This window comes from Mya arenaria, chromosome 4, assembly GCF_026914265.1.
Source record: "Mya arenaria isolate MELC-2E11 chromosome 4, ASM2691426v1".
NCBI classification, from domain to species: domain Eukaryota; kingdom Metazoa; phylum Mollusca; class Bivalvia; order Myida; family Myidae; genus Mya; species Mya arenaria.
In genome coordinates this window covers 30,381,746-30,399,492 of record NC_069125.1, presented here as the reverse complement: position 1 = coordinate 30,399,492, position 17,747 = coordinate 30,381,746, and the positions used below count along the sequence as shown (strand labels likewise).

The following is a 17,747-nucleotide window of genomic DNA, read 5'->3' as shown; positions in this document are numbered from 1 at the left end:
GAGATGTATGTTTCGAGTCGCTATTTCTGTCGAAAATCGCAATATCAGGCTTCCATGTGACAAAAAAGTAGGGATAAAAGAAGGAGGATTTTTTAAAAAAAGCAGGGTAAAATAGGGATATTTAGCGCAAAATGTAGGGATAATAGGACTCTTTACTTAGTTTTTTGGATACAAATAAATGACTACTAAACTTATTCACCAATTGTGATGTACATGTAGTTATCTTTGTTTAGAAACCAGTGGTTCAAAAGCGATTTATTCACAGGATGAGGAGATGAACCTGAAATGGGTGTCTTCCATGCACCACTCATTCTCATTATAGAACACCTCTTGCAGAACTGGAGACCTACTGCATCAAACTCATCCTTCAAACATGCAAGGAATGGCTTTTAATAAAAATCAAGATTCAGATGATTTCAATTAATGCATTTAAGTAAAACTTATCTATTACTTCTCGAACTATTTTTACAAAAAAATAGGGATAGTAGGGCTTTTTCAAGAAAAAGTAGGAACAAGTAGGAGCCTAACAAAAAAGTAGGAGCCTAAAAAAAGTAGGGAAACGTTTTTTAGAAAGTGGGGTTTGTATTCTTTTTGTCAAAAGTACCAACAAACAGGAGTCAAGCTGTGTGTTTTGTGTAGCGATTTAGCAGAATTCCTTGTAATGAAATTCGCAACATATTACTGGAGGCAGGCGATTTTTCTTTGAGTAACTAAGTAAGATATTGTACTACTTTTATTTTAATGTACACACATCAGTACGTAAGATTCAATGCGTTGTACACAAAAATATAAAATTTATGTAAGTTTTTGACAAATTTCTTTTTTGTTTCATTTGTATCATCTGGTGTCTAGTCCCTTTATTTAAGTATGAGACGCAACAAACATTAGAGGAGTCATCAAACGCACAAAGGAGCACTCTTATGTGGGAAGACATTGTCTGAAGACCAACAAATGTCTTGTACTGTAATTCTGTCAGGGCACAGGCGTTCTTGTATAGGCGAGAAATTCTAATGGCCAATTAGTCTAAGGAAAAAAGAAAAATCTCCAATTGATATAAATTGACTTATTGCCTCTTCTAAAACATATTCAGTAGATAAAAAGTAGATAAAACATACACTTAGTGATTTTCCCAGTAGTAATTATTACCTTTTATACACTGAGAACGGATCAAGAGTCCATTTGAACTAGGTCTATACTTTAGAAAAATCGGTTTCAAATTGTTTTCGAAAGTGTGAAAATAAGAAAAGGCACAACATAATAGCGATAATGAGAACTGGACGGAGTGCTAATTTGACTTAAATGAATTTGAAATTAAATACGGTCAAAATGCTACCAACGGGAAACAATTGCTTTATATCAGTGTGCGTATATCACGTGATAAATTACGTCATAAATGCTACGTAAGATAATATTTTTCCTTCGAATGAAACCTTTAAACAAAGGTAACTTCAATATTATCTCACCATTTTGAATGAAACATAGCGCAGTCTACGCCGTTTACACTGCCCGGCCTTCGGTATTATCACGGTGGAGAACCCACGTGACTTATTTGGTAAAGTGCACGGCAACAAATGTCAACAAGTCTCGATTCAAGTAAGGTTTTTAAAGATAACTTTCTTAATATTTGGATATCTTTTTGTGAAATAAAGACCATAAACCCCGCATTTAAGAGCTCTATCCACGGTAATAAAGAACGTTCTCTAATATCCTAAAGTTTTCCTGAAAATCAGGACCAACTGATTTCTCAGAGTTGAAATATAAGGCAAAGTACACGGCTTTTGACAAATCTATCGCTTTACTTCATGTTAGCCGTAAATAATTCATACATAAATCTTATTTTAAGCAAATTTTATGTATTTTAGAGTTTTCAGCGTGTATTGTTTAACTTCTAGTTATTTTAAAGGTAAAAATGAACTAAAACCATATTGATGAAGTACACGGACATTTTAGGATGATAAAGTACACGGTCATTCTAATTTATGTTTGAAAGTAGAGTGCGGTTTACAAACTAATAGTTATATAAGCATTTTCTATTCGTGAAGTCAGAATGTATAGTGTTTAGTTTTTATTTAAGTTGTATTAATAAATTTTGCATTATAACGCACACCTAAATAACTAAATATTTAGCAACCATATTTAATGAGGAGTTGAAAGATAGTCTATGGGATGATTTAAGAGAAAGTCTGCCATTATAAGTTCGATTACTTTTAAATATGCAGATCAATACAGAATCATACATATATTTCTTCAAAAATCAGACAGTTTTACTTATAAATTTTAATCTGGACTAGCGGCGAATGAAATATCTGAAGTTAGCGGCCCGTTTGTGGTGATTATAAATTTCATGAATGTTCCTATTTTGATGGGAAATAAAACAATAAAATAGGCACATCACAATTAGTTTATATATATTTCCACATTTAAAACATATTGTTCATATCTTTGAGGTAACGCTGAATCTTTTATTTGGTTTAGTTTGAACAAATATTGTCTGATCTAAATCAGTAAAACTGCGGTCGTTCGAACAATACAGACAGGAACTCATTTTAAAGATGGAGGCTCGGAGTTAGATGGGAAACAGCAAGGAGGAATGAGAGCACACTATATTACCAACTTACAGGCTAGGACTAAGACTTGAACATCTAGATAAGAGCTGAGCATGGAACATTAGAATGTTCTAGACTAAAGGTTGAAATGTGATTACAAAATAATTGTGTTTCAAAGCTTGCTGAATTATATAAGATACATGCAGTTAAGAGTTTATAGGACATCAATGGGAAAATGACAACAATGCATCTCTAAACCTTGTGAAAATGTTTTATGCTCAATCCGTTTTCATACTAATTTTACACAGCAATGTTTTCAGTACTGTAAGACAAACGAACATTTTGAAAGAGCACCATTTGGTAACAGTACGTTTTGCTATTTATCTTAATAAAATGTTATCTCATCAAAACGTTATTTTAACTCGGCAACATACTGGAATGCACTTCTAACTAGACAATTGTGATCTTTCAATGTGTCCTGATTAGGTGTGTTTCGCCTTAACGTGCCTGCTGAGTCCAGATTTGAACTTAAATGCTGAGCGACACTGTAGACATTTGTAGCGTGTCATTCCACAGTGTCTGGTAGAAATCTGGTCACTGAGATTGGTCGTGTCACCCAATTTGAACCCACACACATCACAGGTTAGCTTCAATTGGCCGCTTTTGCGTCTTTCGTGTATCTTCAAGTCTTGCAAGAGCAGTTTTGCCACACTATTTGCAAACGTGCAACTTTGTCTCGCCGTAATTGCTGCACCTATAAAAAAGACATGTACTGTCACAAGTTAGCGAGAAATGCTGGCAATGCTTGAATATAATTTATAAAAAACACTATATTACTGCCAAGCAATGAGTGTTTGATCGTGTAATCAGCATCATAAAACTAAACGACCCTGTCCACTGAAACACGGACCACATTATTATGTGAAAAACGCAACCCCTAAAAAACGTTGAAAACACAGTCAGACGACGGCAAATCTTAACCTCTACACGAGGGGAGTCATTATAAAAGTATAACTGTTAGTATATTCTTATTTCTCTGCGAAAAAATAAAGCTTAAAACTAACCTGTGTCCGTGTAAACACTTTCCCGCAAAAACGATGACAATTGACCAGAATGCCTTCTATCCGGTGGTCTACTAGATGTTGTTGTTTTTTATTTTGAAATGCCATTCCGCATTCTTTGCCTAAAGTCGGAGTCTTCATATTCTGAAATGAAACAAATGTCATAAAATCATTAATCTATCAAATCAGCTAGCAATCGAAGACATTAAAAGTACAAGAACACTTTTCTTTCTCAAAATTGACAAAATGAAGAGTTATTAAGCAGTTATGTATTACTGTTTACCATGTATAATGAATACAAACACGTTTTACATATACGATATGAAAAAAAGAAGTGGAACACCCTTTACAAAAACTTCAAGCCGTATTTTAACAATATAATCGCAGTTGACATATAATGTCAACTGCGATTATATTATTAAAATACGGGACTGAATTTTAGTGTGATAACAGTTGTTTCCATGATTCATGAAAATGAGCCCATCATTTAGGCGACTCCGTCGGTCTAACTGTTAAAACGCGTTCATTCTTCCATTGCCACTCCATTGCAATGCGTTTTTTAAACATGGAGCAATGTTCAATAATGAATTTGAAGAAAAGAAATAATAAATAAATTGATAATAACTCGTTTTAGCACCAGTCAGTGAAATAATGAGTATACACACTGAAGGTTGTAAACGACCGTTTACTATATCAAACCTAAAATGTCCGTGTACTTTATCAATTTGGTTTTATTTCATCTTCGCCTTTGAAATAACTATAAGAAGTTCAACAATACACGCTGAAAACTTTAAAATACATAAAATTGCCTTAAAATAAGAATTGTGTATGAATTATTTACGGCTAACATGAAGTAAAGCGATAAATTTGTCAAAAGCCGTGTTCTTTGCCTTAGATTTCAACTCTGAGAAATCAGTTGGTCCTGATTTTCAGGAAAACTTTAGAATATTAGAGAACGTTCTTTGTTACCGTGGATAGAGCTCTTAAATGCGGGGTTTATGGTCTTTATTTCACAAAATTCTCCAAATATTAAGAAAGTTATCTTTAAAAACCTTACCTGAATCGAGACTTGTTGACATTTGTCGCCGTGCACTTTACCAAATAAGTCACGTGGGTTCTCCACCGTGATTATATGAGAGTTTGATTGAGACTTTAGTTTCGTAAAACACTTCGACACACCTTTTCACAAAATGGCCGTCTGACGGTGCATTGTCAAAACATTATTTTGGAAACAGGTTTGTCGAAGTGTTTGTTGTAACTCATCACCCAATCAAACTCCGGTAATGCAACAAAGGTGAGGCTCTTTAAGCGGACTGCTCTTTGTTTCATTAAGATGGTGAAGAAAAATAAAAGTTATCATTGTTTTATGTCTTCACTCGAAGCAAAATATTGCCTTCGGACGTTGCATTTATGACTACAATAATATGTTAAAAACAGACAGATTCTCAAATATACTCGACTATGATTATTGCATTCGGTAAAAAAGAGCTCTAGTAACATTTTCTGTGTGTAAGGATCGTTCTAATAGGTCAGAGTAAGTGACTTTCTGAAAATTATGGGTGCATCCATATTTTCCTAAAATGTGTACGGTGCGCCTATCACTAATGGATGCAACCATAAATTGTGTACGATGCGCCTATCATTTATGGATGTAACCATAAAATCTGTACGGTGCGCCTATCATTTATGGATGCAATCGTAAAATGTGTACGGTGAGCCTATCATTTATGGATGCAACCATTAAATGTGTACGGTGCGCCTATTATTTATGGATGCAACCATAAAATGTGTACGGTGCACCTATCATTTATGGTTGCAACCAAAACATGTGTACGGTGCGCCTATCATTTATGGATGCAACCATTAAATGTGTACGGTGCGCCTATCATTTATGGATGCAACCGTAAAATGTGTACGATGCGCCTATCATTTATAGATGCAACCATAACATTTGTACGGTGCACCTTTTACTAATGGATGCAATCATGAAATGTGTACAGTACGCCTATCATTTATGGATGCAACCGTAAAATGTGTACATAAAATTTGTACGGTGCGCCTATCATTTATGGATGCAACCATTAAATGTGTACGGTGCGCCTATTATTTATGGATGCAACCATAAAATGTGTACGGTGCGCCTATTATTTATGGATGCAACCATAAAATGTGTACGGTGCACCTATCATTTATGAATGCAACCATACAATGTGTACGGTGCGCCTATCATTTATGAATGCAACCATAAATCGGGTATAGTGCGCCTATCATAAGAAAATGTTAACATATTCCAAATATAACTATTATTGTTATCTTAAAACAAGCATCGCCGGCAATTTTTTTCACGAGTGCAAATAAAGAACAAAACTTCAAAATTATACGGAGAATAATTGTTTGTCGCAATGCAATATCGCTATATATTTCACCGAGTACGTGTCTGGTACCAGCAGCTTTGTTCACTTTTCTTGTTAACGAGGTGAATTTATTGCGATTTTTCACTAATACAATCAACTTTAACATATATTCTAGTTATTGAACAAAAGCGTCCCTTAGTGTGTGCGAACCTAACGTTTTCGTTAAAATTATGTGCATGCACTGTGCGCGCATACGTCTGATTTTGAGTAGTGAGCGGGCTAAAATTGCAACTCGGGGAACAACATTAATTTGATACTCTTACTGTTGAAACAGTTCAATATCAGTTTTATTTCACTAATTAATCTTTATGAACCACCGGCATGTGTATAATACATGTAAAATAACTTTCTCAACAATATATTTTAATAATAAGTGATTATTCAGTCGTGACCACGAAATAACTTTGTTGTGGAACGGAGATAGTTAGTCTTCTCCACGACATACTAAGTTGTGGGAACGAGAACGTAAGTCGTAGCTACGAGGTTAAATAAAATCTGTTCACACTTGGGAACGAGTATATGTAAGTCGGTCATGACCAAGAGTTCAAAAACCCACACAGGTCACCACTATGTAACCGTAGGAACTAGTTTGATGTTGCTTATTTGTGACCCGCACCCACACCCAAACACACCTTTCAGTTAATTTGTGCTTAGCCTTAAAACACCTCGCGGTATTATGTGTAGATTTTAAAGCATTATTGTCGAGCGTTAAATTTGTTAATCTCTTCGATTAAGGAAAATGCTTTGCCCCGGAAATCAGTCCGATTTTTCTTCATTGTTTAACGACCTGCGTGCCGTCTTACTATACGTTATTAAGTTCTAATACTAGTATAGCTTTGACAAAGCTGCACATAATCTTAAATTCATTGACTTTCATGACAAAGACGGAGCTAGAAATAACGTTGAAGACATACAATAGTGATTTTTTTCTTCATTATTTTGCTACGAACCATGTTTTCTGAGCTTTTTACATTGAGAAAAGAATGATATGTTTGTTGGTATAACGATCAGCTGTTGTTGTTGTTTTTTTATCTGGAAATATTATAGAACATATAATATGAAGAACAATAAACAATAATGATAAATCAACTATTTCTTGTACATCTCTTATTATTGTGCAAAGTCCACGGGATAGTCAACGTGCATACAAGAGTGTATTACTTTCACGAGTCTAACGTCTCTTCCAGTACGCCATGGACCGTTACAGTTGAAAGGTAGGTAGATGAATGTGTTGTTTTAAAAAAAACGTTCTTGCCCAAGATGTTTTAAAATTTGTAATATATATCTGCTATATTTTATCTAGTTTACAATGCGTTGTATAAAACGGGTGTAATTTCGAATGTTGAAAACAATCTTATTGTCATTGCCTCTGTGTTGTCGTCGGTGAAGATTCTAAACTTAAGTAATATATTGAGTATATAAAATGCACATTGTACGTCATATATATGTTTGCTGGTGTTCTAAATGATGCAAAGGCGAAACTAACTACTATGGTACAATAATATTGAAACAACAGGGACGGCAAAATACACCCCGACATTAACTATCGACTTGTTTAAATGCACAAGAGGCAAGGATCAAACGTACATTTAACGAGAAACAAAAAGCCCCAGCAGTACAAGAATGAAGGACTGAACATATATACTCGTACTTAAATAGAAACACAACCCCATTGCTCATGGATCAAGGGCGAAACATATAATTAACAAGAAATGCAACGCCATAGTAGAAGGATTTCAAACGCACCTCTTCATTTTCAAGACCAACCAGCTGATCTTGAATGCTTACAGTATGCTAAGATACTTTTTCTTTGGGACGAGCCCCAGTATCCGCCATTTTTGGCAAAGAACAAAGAAAACACACGTCCGGACCGGAATAAAACTAATGAACAAGTGAGAAAGGCGCCAAAATAAAGAAGGGTGGACAACTGAAAATTTGGCAATGAGAAATAGTTCCCTCCCTTATTAAATTTCCTCAAAAGTTGTTAAATTAACACGAAATGCATCGCCATAGTAGAAGGTACAAGGAACGAACATACTCTTAACAAGAAACACAAAATCACAGTACCACAGGCACACACTAGAAAGATTGTATTATATGAATTTTATTTTTAATATAAGAGACCTGTCATGTGATATTTCACTGACCTTTTATGCGGTATTTAACTGACACCTAGTGTTGGGAATTGGATAGAAAATTTAATATCGATAATAGGTTTATGAAACCGATCAATGATCGATTATTAATCGATTTAATTATTATTTAATTATCTTTGCTTATCATATTTAAGGCAAACAGACACAGTGCATGCACCAGTTTTAAGCACCAATGTTCCCTTACAATATTGTTTGTAGATTTCTTTATATAAATTACATTATTTATCCAGAAAGCGACTATCTTTTAGTGTTAACAAGATACTATAACAGAACATGAGATCACAGGCTCTAATTATTGTCTTACATTTAGTAGTGTATACATGTGTAAAATAAACACAAAGGAATATATCAATTTCTTTTTAATAATCAGTCAATAAGTCATGGTTAGAAGTAAATGGTAACATGTTTTAACAAGAGGCCCATGAGGGCCTATGCTCTACTGGCTGGTTTTCGAAAGGAACCGAGCTCTAATTGATATCTAATACTGTACAAGTTTCATAGAGATACAATCAAAACTGAAGACTGTATTCACAAGCAATTGTTTACAGCCACACGGATGCACGAACGCACATACTACGTACACAATACCATCGCATAAGCCTTTGGCCAGTAGAGCTAAAATTCTTTTTTAAACCACAAACATGAGAAGTTGAGAACCAATCCTTTAGCAGTTAAATTGCAAAGAAATTTTGTAATAAGGTACTGTAGTGACTTACTGACTTGATAAGAATATGACTAGATAACTCAACATAGTAACACTTTAACATTCCAATACCTACTAGCATTAACCAGAAAATAAGTAAATTAGTCGGTGGCGGTTACGTCCCTTGTTTCTATAATCGGTATAATCGATTGTTCAAGTTTCACTATCCATTGTCGCCGACGTAGGCCTTTCCGATCAATTGTCGATTACAATCACAACATGACCTTATGAGGTATTTCAATGACTTCTCATGCGGTATTTCTGACCTCTCATGCAATTATTCACTGACATCTAATGCGGTATTTCATTGACCTCTCATGCCCTATTTCACTGACCTCTCATGCGGTATTTTTCTGACCTCTCATTGATATTGTAACGTGAACCCTTACGTAGACGACTCAATTTATACGTTCGATTTGTTGTTTACCTTATTTCATGCGAAACGGACAGCAGATGCTCCAGTTGACATTTAAATTTACTAGATACAGGACCAACGATCGTGACATGTGTAATAACTTTTATTCACTCATAAATAAATATCAATCCTTGCAAACAAATATGATACTGTAATAATATTACTTTGATTAAAGAGTAAATGTTCTTTTAATAATAACGTTCCTTTTATCTATTATCTATAATGATATAATATAATATTTACATTGCTGCAAGGTGGCTCTCTTTCTTGTTAAATAAACTTGTATGAAAAGATTTGAAAGTTAAGTTTTTAAAGTTTCCAATATGGCCGAAAAGTTGTGAAAGCTGGCGTCTGCTGCGCGGTCTTGTATTTATACTTTCCCGCGCCTTGATACTTGGTGATGAGGACATGGCAATCATTTGCCCCAAAACCAATCAGAAACCCGGAAAATCCAAAATGGCCAATTTCATCCAATCAGCAGCCGTGCGGAAAATCCGTAGATTGTAGTCCTCCGCCACATCAAATCTAGTGCCACGTACGGGATCCGGACGAAATCCCTATGATACGTACTCCGGTCATGTAAGCGTGATCCACAGTGACGTTAACAACTTAAAGTAATGGTTTAACGTAACCTTGTATTACAGAGGTATAGCATTTTACCTATAAAGCATGTTTTACGAATAGAGATTATTCCAGTAAAACAGGCCGCCCCTAAACAAACTGTTTTTACTTCCGTGTTTCAATTACAACGTGAAATTACTAAATGGAATGACATAATTAAGAGAGTTTAACGTAAGTATATTAAACTATAACCATGAGCTATTGTAAAGCCACTGACCGGTGTATGCAACACAACTATTATTGCAGGTAGGGGGGAAAGTAATGTATTTTCGCGGCCAATGAAAGTTACTGTTGACAACAAACGCAGGCAGTATTTTAATATACTAACTGGATAAATCATGTTGAATATTATAAAATGTAAGAAGAGTTTGGCAAATATGCATAGCCAATTACATTACAATATTTCATTGACCTCTCATGCCCTATTTCACTGACCTCTCATGCGATATTTCATTGGCTTGTAGTGTCGTATTTCACTGTCCGTGCATCTTATATTTAACTGACCTTTTATGTGGTATATCACTGACTATTCATGTGGTACTGCACTGACTTTTCATGCGGTATCTAACTGACCTTTAATGTGGCATTGTGCTGACCTTTTATGTGGTATTTCACTGACCTCTCATTCGGTATTTCACAAACCTTTCAGGCATTATTTATCTTTTGGCTTTTGACGTGGTATTTCGCTATCCTTTCATCCTTTAATGCTACTTTTTGCTCATGTTCGACGATATTTAGCTATATTTAATGCAGTATTTACATCAGTTAAATCTATCGAAATTGATTTGAAATTCGTGTTTCATTTCTTCATTTCATGTCTCCCTTTGTCATGTAATCCATGTGTAAATAAATACGAGCATACGTATTTTGGGGGCTAATGGATTGTCCATTACTACAGCAGCTACATATTGAATTACATCCTCATAGTCATAAACCCCAAGTGCTTCAATGACTGTACAAGGCGGGGGCCCTAATATTTATAATTAAGATGTTTTAATGCATGTGTAGTCCATCCTTGATGATTCTTGATGCTGAGCTTCTCACGTTTAGCTCTGTTAAGCTTTAACCTTTTTTTCTAAACAAGGTCGTCAGTAAATGATTGTATACTGAGCGTATCACTTTATGGTCCATTTTACTATGATTACTTTCATGTACATATCTTTTTCCAGGAGCCGTATTGAATGCGTACAGCGATGCCAGCAAACGGCTAACTGTCTAGCAGTATTGCACGGCCCACTTTCGGATCCCCATATGATGTGCAGGCAAGTGCATACCAAAGTGCTGTTCAAGGTGGGAACCATTCTGATGATGAGAAAGGACGTATCCTCTTTGTCGGGCGTTTTTGCAATGATACCGGTTCAAGAGGTAATAAATCCACTGTTGCTTACTATCCTTGAGATTATTATAATATTTGCACCAGTTCAAGAAGAAATTATTGTACCATATATGAGTGAATATTTTCTTTCATTCATTTATTCTCATATCAGAACTGTAACCAAAAGGCAGAGCAAGTACCGTGTTATTAATAGCGGGGAAGGGGGGATTAGCACTATATTTTAACACTCGCTTCTTCTTTAACATACTCAATCCTAGAAGTTACCATACACACCAGTTATTTGACCCATTATCGTGATTGACATTATACTTTAGCTTTCATGTAGTATTTCACTGGCCTTCATGTGGCATTTCAGAGACGTTTCATGGGCTATTCCACTGACATTTCATGTGTCTTTTCCACTGACATTCATACACTAAAATTGTATGAGTGCAATAACTAGTGTAGTTCGTGCAGTAACCATCACATCATACAAACGCTGGTGTAGCGGGTATTTTATAATATTGAATCATTGCCAAATTGTATGTAGTCTTCAGGATCATTTTATAGGTTTCAATGATTTTCTAATGTATATAATTCTGCTTAAATTGGTAATAAGGGCCACCGAAATTAAGTTCCTGTCCATGATTAGACTATTTGGGATGTGATGTGTTCATCCGAAGGAAATGAAAAAGATAAACCCCGCCCCATAGCCATGGACTATATTCACAATCTAGTCAATTAAAAAAAAGAATTATTTTAACACATAACGATTAAAATAACAATATATTGGATGACTTTTGTTTTTGTATGTAATAATCACATGGTGGTATTGATTAACACTCTGTAAACTCTTTATCGTCTTCGTTTAATCTTTTTTTTTTTTAAAGCTATCAATTTTATTTCAGGGAAGTTGGGACATGGACATTTCTGCAACGTTGGTACCTTCAGTGGAAACAATGGGGACAACTTCCATTCTAAACCTGTCGCCCTCAGCGTCAGATGGTAGCAGTACTTATTCAACCGCAACATCAACTCATATTTTCGAATCGAGTTTATACCAACCCAGTGTTTCTTCTACGTTGATTCTATCAAGCTCACAATCCACAGAAACTTCAAATTTGTTAAGTACAATCGCAATGACATTATCTCAGAAACCAACTGAAATCATAAGTTATCCAACAACGAATCAACTTCAATTTTCTACTACATCTGCAATTGAAGCTTCATCTGAGTTATTCGAGAGCACTTCCATGCATCCCGCACAGCTAACATCTTTAACAAACTCTTGGATAACATCACAAACGACAACAAGTTCAAACACAACTTCAACTTTTTTAACATCTCAATTGACCACTTCGACGGGCTCTGCTTTAATATCCGCATCAGAATCGTCTATGACATCTGCAACTTTCTCTTTAATAACTACATCGCACTCTACTACTTCAGCACAAGACTATTTGGCTGTTACATCAAACACCGATTCAGCAACACTTTTATCATATGGGACTTCTTTGACATTTGATATTTCAAGTTTAACAGCCAGCACGTTTTCTTATTACTCATTGGATAATTCATGGCTGTCTCCATCCGTCTCTACCTTCTCAAATACACAACTCACAGTTTTAACCAATACAACCAGTTTCTCTCTGGCGACTGCAACTAACTATTCGACAAGCAATTCTATGACTTATTCTACCGCCTTCCCTCTGGAAACTGCAACTGAATATTCGTCGAGCAATTTTTGGACTAGTTCTACCACTTTCTCTTTGGCGACTGCAACTGAATCTTCGTCGATCAATCCTTTGACTGTGTCTGCCACATTCCCTCTGGCGACTGTTACTGAATATTCTTGGGAATCGACTACCGGCACCTCAACTGGGTCAACCACGGGATCTGTAATACCTACAAAACCCCCAAGTACTGTACCCAATAAACAAGACATTGTTGCAGCTGGAATTATTTAAAAAGTTAAAACAAAATATTAATTTAATACATTATGAAGGTTTTTTTCGCGAAGTCTTTTTTTCGCTTATTTAAGATTTTGTCCAATTTGGCGAGGTTAAATATTCGCCATGCTTTTAAATAATCATCAGAATGATGGCTATGAGGTTTAAAAATCGCGACCTTAACATCGCGCATGTTAAATACATAAAATTTAACGATAATCTACAGTATTTGAGGAATGTTTATCTCTTGATCGAGTACGGATGGGTATTTAACTTGTTTATATTCATGCATGCAATAGAACGTTGAAATTTTAGATGTTAGCATTTTGTTGTGAAATCTCACTTCTCATTGTAGCATGGTTTGATATAAACCAACACAGATTATCTGCTCTCTCTATGGTGTTATCTTTTGCTCTCTCTTTGGTGATATCTTTAACTTATACAGCTGCTACAACGCTTTAAGCCCTCAACCAAAAGATAACCTGCCACTCATTCAGAGACATTTTCTGATTTTGTTGCAGATGGCAAAAACTATTTTTCTAACAAGCACACTTTTGGACTTGATATTTTCAGAAATTAAGATTTATATGCTTTAACATTAATGATAAAATTAATTGATACCTTTGTTCAGTATTGATTTTGTTAAATGTGTAACACCCCTGGTCATGAAAGTTTAAAGTAAACAGAAAGAGTTGCCTTTTCTCTTCTTCTTTTTCCTGTTATACTTCTTCTTGCGGCCTTTAATTCAATGGGGATTTTTAAAGAATAAAAACGTCTGTCATTGACGTCATTAGTTTTTCCCGTGTTTGGTATTGTTTATTCATAAACAAAATAGGATTCATTCATTGTATGCTGGTTTATAGTCTCATCACATGATCAGTACATTAAATAAATAAGCAATTACAACTGATAGGTTATCAGAGTAATTCATGCTATTGTTATTGTCTTGATATTTGTATCAAGTCAATAGCTATGATACATTGATTGCATAAATGATTGGCCGTGATTTGGGCTTCAGTGTCTTATATCATTTTATATTTGTACTTTAAAGGACCATAAGTAGTTCAACAAACTTAAACCTATTGATGAGGTTTTTTTCCATAGCATGTGATTAGGTCTTATCAAAACCCACTATGATGAGTATGTTTCAAAACTATAATGAACAATTTATAAGACATGCTCAGAATTTGTAGAAATAGAATAAATTTAAAATATGATTTTGAAAATTTTCACCTCAATTGGTGACAGTTAAACGTTAAATTGACCGGAAAATGGGTGTAAAAAGTGGAATCTTTGAAAAGCTTCCGTTTTTGAAATTTATAGGTTGATTTTATTTCAACTTATTTATATAAAAAAAGAGAATTTATGCTTATGAAACATCATTTGGAAACAAGTTTACACATCCAAGAAGTACATTGGAAGCTATGGGACCAATTACTTTGTGGACTTGGCATTGTTCAGATCATGTTACAGTTTTCCGCCGTTCATGCCAAAGTCTTTTGCAGATCATGACGTAGTTTCCGTCGGTTCATATGACAGATTCCTGCAGTTCATGCCAAAGTAGTTTAACAAACTTAATCCTTGATGAGTTTTTTTTTCAAAGCATTTGATTAGGTCTTATCAAAACCCACTATGATGAGTATGTTTCAAAACTATAATGAACAATTTATAAGACATGCTCAGAATTTGTAGAAATAAAATAAATTTAAAATATGATTTTAATTTTTTTTTACCTCAATTGGTGACAGTTGAACGTTAAATTGACCGGAAAATGGGTGTAAAAAGTGGAATCTTTGAAAAGCTTCCTTTTTTGAAATTTATAGGTTGATTTTATTTCAACTTATTTATATAAAAAAAGAGAATTTATGCTTATGAAACATCATTTGGATACAAATTTACACATCCAAGAAGTACATTGGAAGCTATTGGACCAATTACATTTTGGACTTGGCATTGTTCAGATCATGTTACAATTTTCCGCCGTTCATGCCAAAGTCTTTTGCAGATCATGGCGTAGTTTCCGTCGGTTCATATGACAGATTCCTGCAGTTCATGCCAAAGTTTCCTTAAATTTATATTTAAGTTTCCTGCGGTTAGCGATGTTCTTTTAAATGAAAAAATGTTCAACCTTCATTTCATACAATACACTATTAAAACGCATGCATAACTCGATTAACTATGAATAAAAAACGTTCAATTCATTGTTTATTCGATAAGATTATTAATATATATATTAATGTTTGATTCGATCAGTTGAATACATTTTGATGATTACGTATGTTTGTGTTTTATTAGGTTGTTGTTGATGTTGATTATTTAAGAATGCGATTTTTTTACTTAATCAATGCTCTACTACTTCAGTTATGATATCAATCCAAACTTTTAAGAATACATACGGATATTATAGATACATTGTTCAAATTTCTTGATACTTCCCAAAGATGCACTCTTACTCCCAAATCGGAACATAGGAAATACTATATTTGTTAAAATATTAACCAAAAAGGATGAATGAATGTCAAAAACAATGGTTCTTATGAAGGATATCGAGTTTAATCTGAAAGTAATGTGCAGAAAACACGGTATTTCTACCTTATGAGACGAAAGTATATCGCAGTAAATCTTTTCGCCCGCACCAATCATTTAATATTTTTGCGTTTTCAGCTATTAAACACACGGTTACAATCTTGTTATGAGTAATTAATATTTTCCATAAATGCATTATTTTGTATTGATTTTAAATAAGAGTGTCACTTTAAGCTTTACAGGCTTCAGAAGCTTATTTTACCTAGCCAAAATACTTAATAAACGTGCATAATGTTTTATTGTCATCTTCATAAAGAGATTTTCAATATAAGTCGTAAAACTTTTAAAGTATTATGCAAATCATAGGAAAAACACAAACATACAGTAAGCCTAGCTCCATTCTTCTTTTACAAGGGACTTGAGCAGATTAAGAAATTTGGGCCTGCTACATATTATACAATATAGTTAATAATATGGCAAAAATCAGTCAGAAAGTGCCGTATCCCAGCAAAATAAGTGTTAAATACAAAAAAACTATTACAACTGAACAAAGGGCAATAACTCTTAAAACGCTGAAGACGGTTTATCATTCTTTTGCACTGCACGCTTCTACTCAACAAGATAAATATGCATACGAGGTCAATATCTCAAAGAATTCTTGAGTTATGCTATGGGCATTTATCAAGCATGAAAAATAAAGGGCCATACCACTGTAAAAAACCACTAACCCGAACGGCACGCTATTATGCGCATCTCCTCTTGTCACTAAAGCCTCCTGTGAAGTTTCATTGCATTGAAGGGATTGTTGCTGACAAATAGTGCGGACACGAATGAACCTATAGCACACTACAAAGAAGTGAAAAGGGCCATAGCACCGAGCCGGAAATTGCTTATAGTATTCACATACCCTTTTGTGTGTGTGTGTGTGTGCGTGTGCGTGTGCGTGTGCGTGTGTTTGTGTGTGTGCGTGCGTGCGTGCGTGCGTGCGTGCGTGCGTGCGTGCGTGCGTGCGTGTGTGCATGCGTGTCTCTGTGTGTGTGTGTGTGTGCGTGTGCGTGTGCGTGTGCGTGCGTGCTTGTGTGCGTGCGTGCGTGCGTGCGTGTGTGCATGTGCGTGTGAGAAAGGGGGGGAAGAGAGATTCCCTTCATATTTAGCATTTTGTGAAACAGGGGTTCTGTCACATGGAGTGCATTGTGTGTTTTTAATTGAATAAAACACTACATTATTATATCAAATTTCGTCAACATTAAATCAAAAGCTGTCAACATTGAAATGTTCATATTTATCGAAAGCCGAAATCAACCGGTTCTTTTTTGGTAGACTAATCAAACAAACCAGCCAAACTAAAGAATGGGGCTTTAAGCTTGTGAAATGCGATAGAAAGTGGACAATTCATTTAAATGCCCTCATTGATGGTTTATTTACCTTCTATCAGTAATAGTCAAGAAATCTTACAACGAAATATTATTTGACTTACTTAAATAAAAATGAGATGCGTCAATCAACGCGATTAATGTACATGTACCCGAGTGTTGCCTTATTAAGACAATAAGGCCAAGGAATTAAACTATTCTGGTTCCTGCGACATAATTAAATATGGTAGGTCGGAGTTAACAAAAACAATAAATGTGCGTAAAAATAGTAAAATATCACAATAAGCACTCAGTACTTGTTACAAAAAAAAGAGAATTGGCGATAGGCCCCTTTGTTTTAATGACCGGCTGGTCACCGGAACCAGACGTTATTTTTGTTTTGCTTAATATGACTTGAAGAAAGAACTCAAAGGTCATTTATATATAATGTGATAATTATTTGATTGTTTAAATTGGCATCATATTGTTTATGAATATTTCTTCGTTTACAAATATGTCCTCGCTGTTCAAAACATAACAGCGCAAACACGAAATACAATTCATGCATTTGTAACGGAGTCCGTAACCAGTAAGCATGAAACGGCCTTAAATCGAATAAAAGCAGTGTAAAATAGCTCAAAAACGATCCTATTATAAAATGGATTGAACTAAAATACATCTCAATGTCA

The 17,747-nt window shown here is 34.8% G+C and overlaps 2 protein-coding genes across 2 annotated transcripts in view; both read left to right on the top strand.

The window, feature by feature from the left end:
- Window positions 1–6,049: 6,049 nt before the first annotated feature.
- LOC128231387 (sialate O-acetylesterase-like) overlaps window positions 6,050–17,747 on the top strand; it is a 270,653-nt gene continuing 258,955 nt past the window's right edge. The window contains exon 1 of the mRNA XM_052944155.1: window positions 6,050–6,053. The gene's annotated coding sequence lies outside the window, so the exon portion shown is untranslated. The remainder of the gene's footprint in view (window positions 6,054–17,747) is intronic.
- On the top strand, window positions 10,001–13,949 carry LOC128231386 (serine-rich adhesin for platelets-like). Its single transcript, XM_052944152.1, has 3 exons — window positions 10,001–10,087; window positions 11,086–11,281; window positions 12,140–13,949. The coding sequence occupies exons 2-3, from the start codon at window positions 11,168–11,170 to the stop codon at window positions 13,196–13,198; spliced, it is 1,173 nt and encodes a 390-aa protein (XP_052800112.1). The 5' UTR covers window positions 10,001–10,087; window positions 11,086–11,167; the 3' UTR covers window positions 13,199–13,949.

Excerpts from the sequence above, each read along its gene's own strand:
- LOC128231386 (XM_052944152.1), top strand. The coding sequence starts at position 11,168 with ATGATGTGCAGGCAAGTGCATACCAAAGTGCTGTTCAAGGTGGGAACC. Across the intron at positions 11,282-12,139 it reads CAATGATACCGGTTCAAGAG|GGAAGTTGGGACATGGACAT; the intron begins GTAATAAATCCA and ends ATTTTATTTCAG.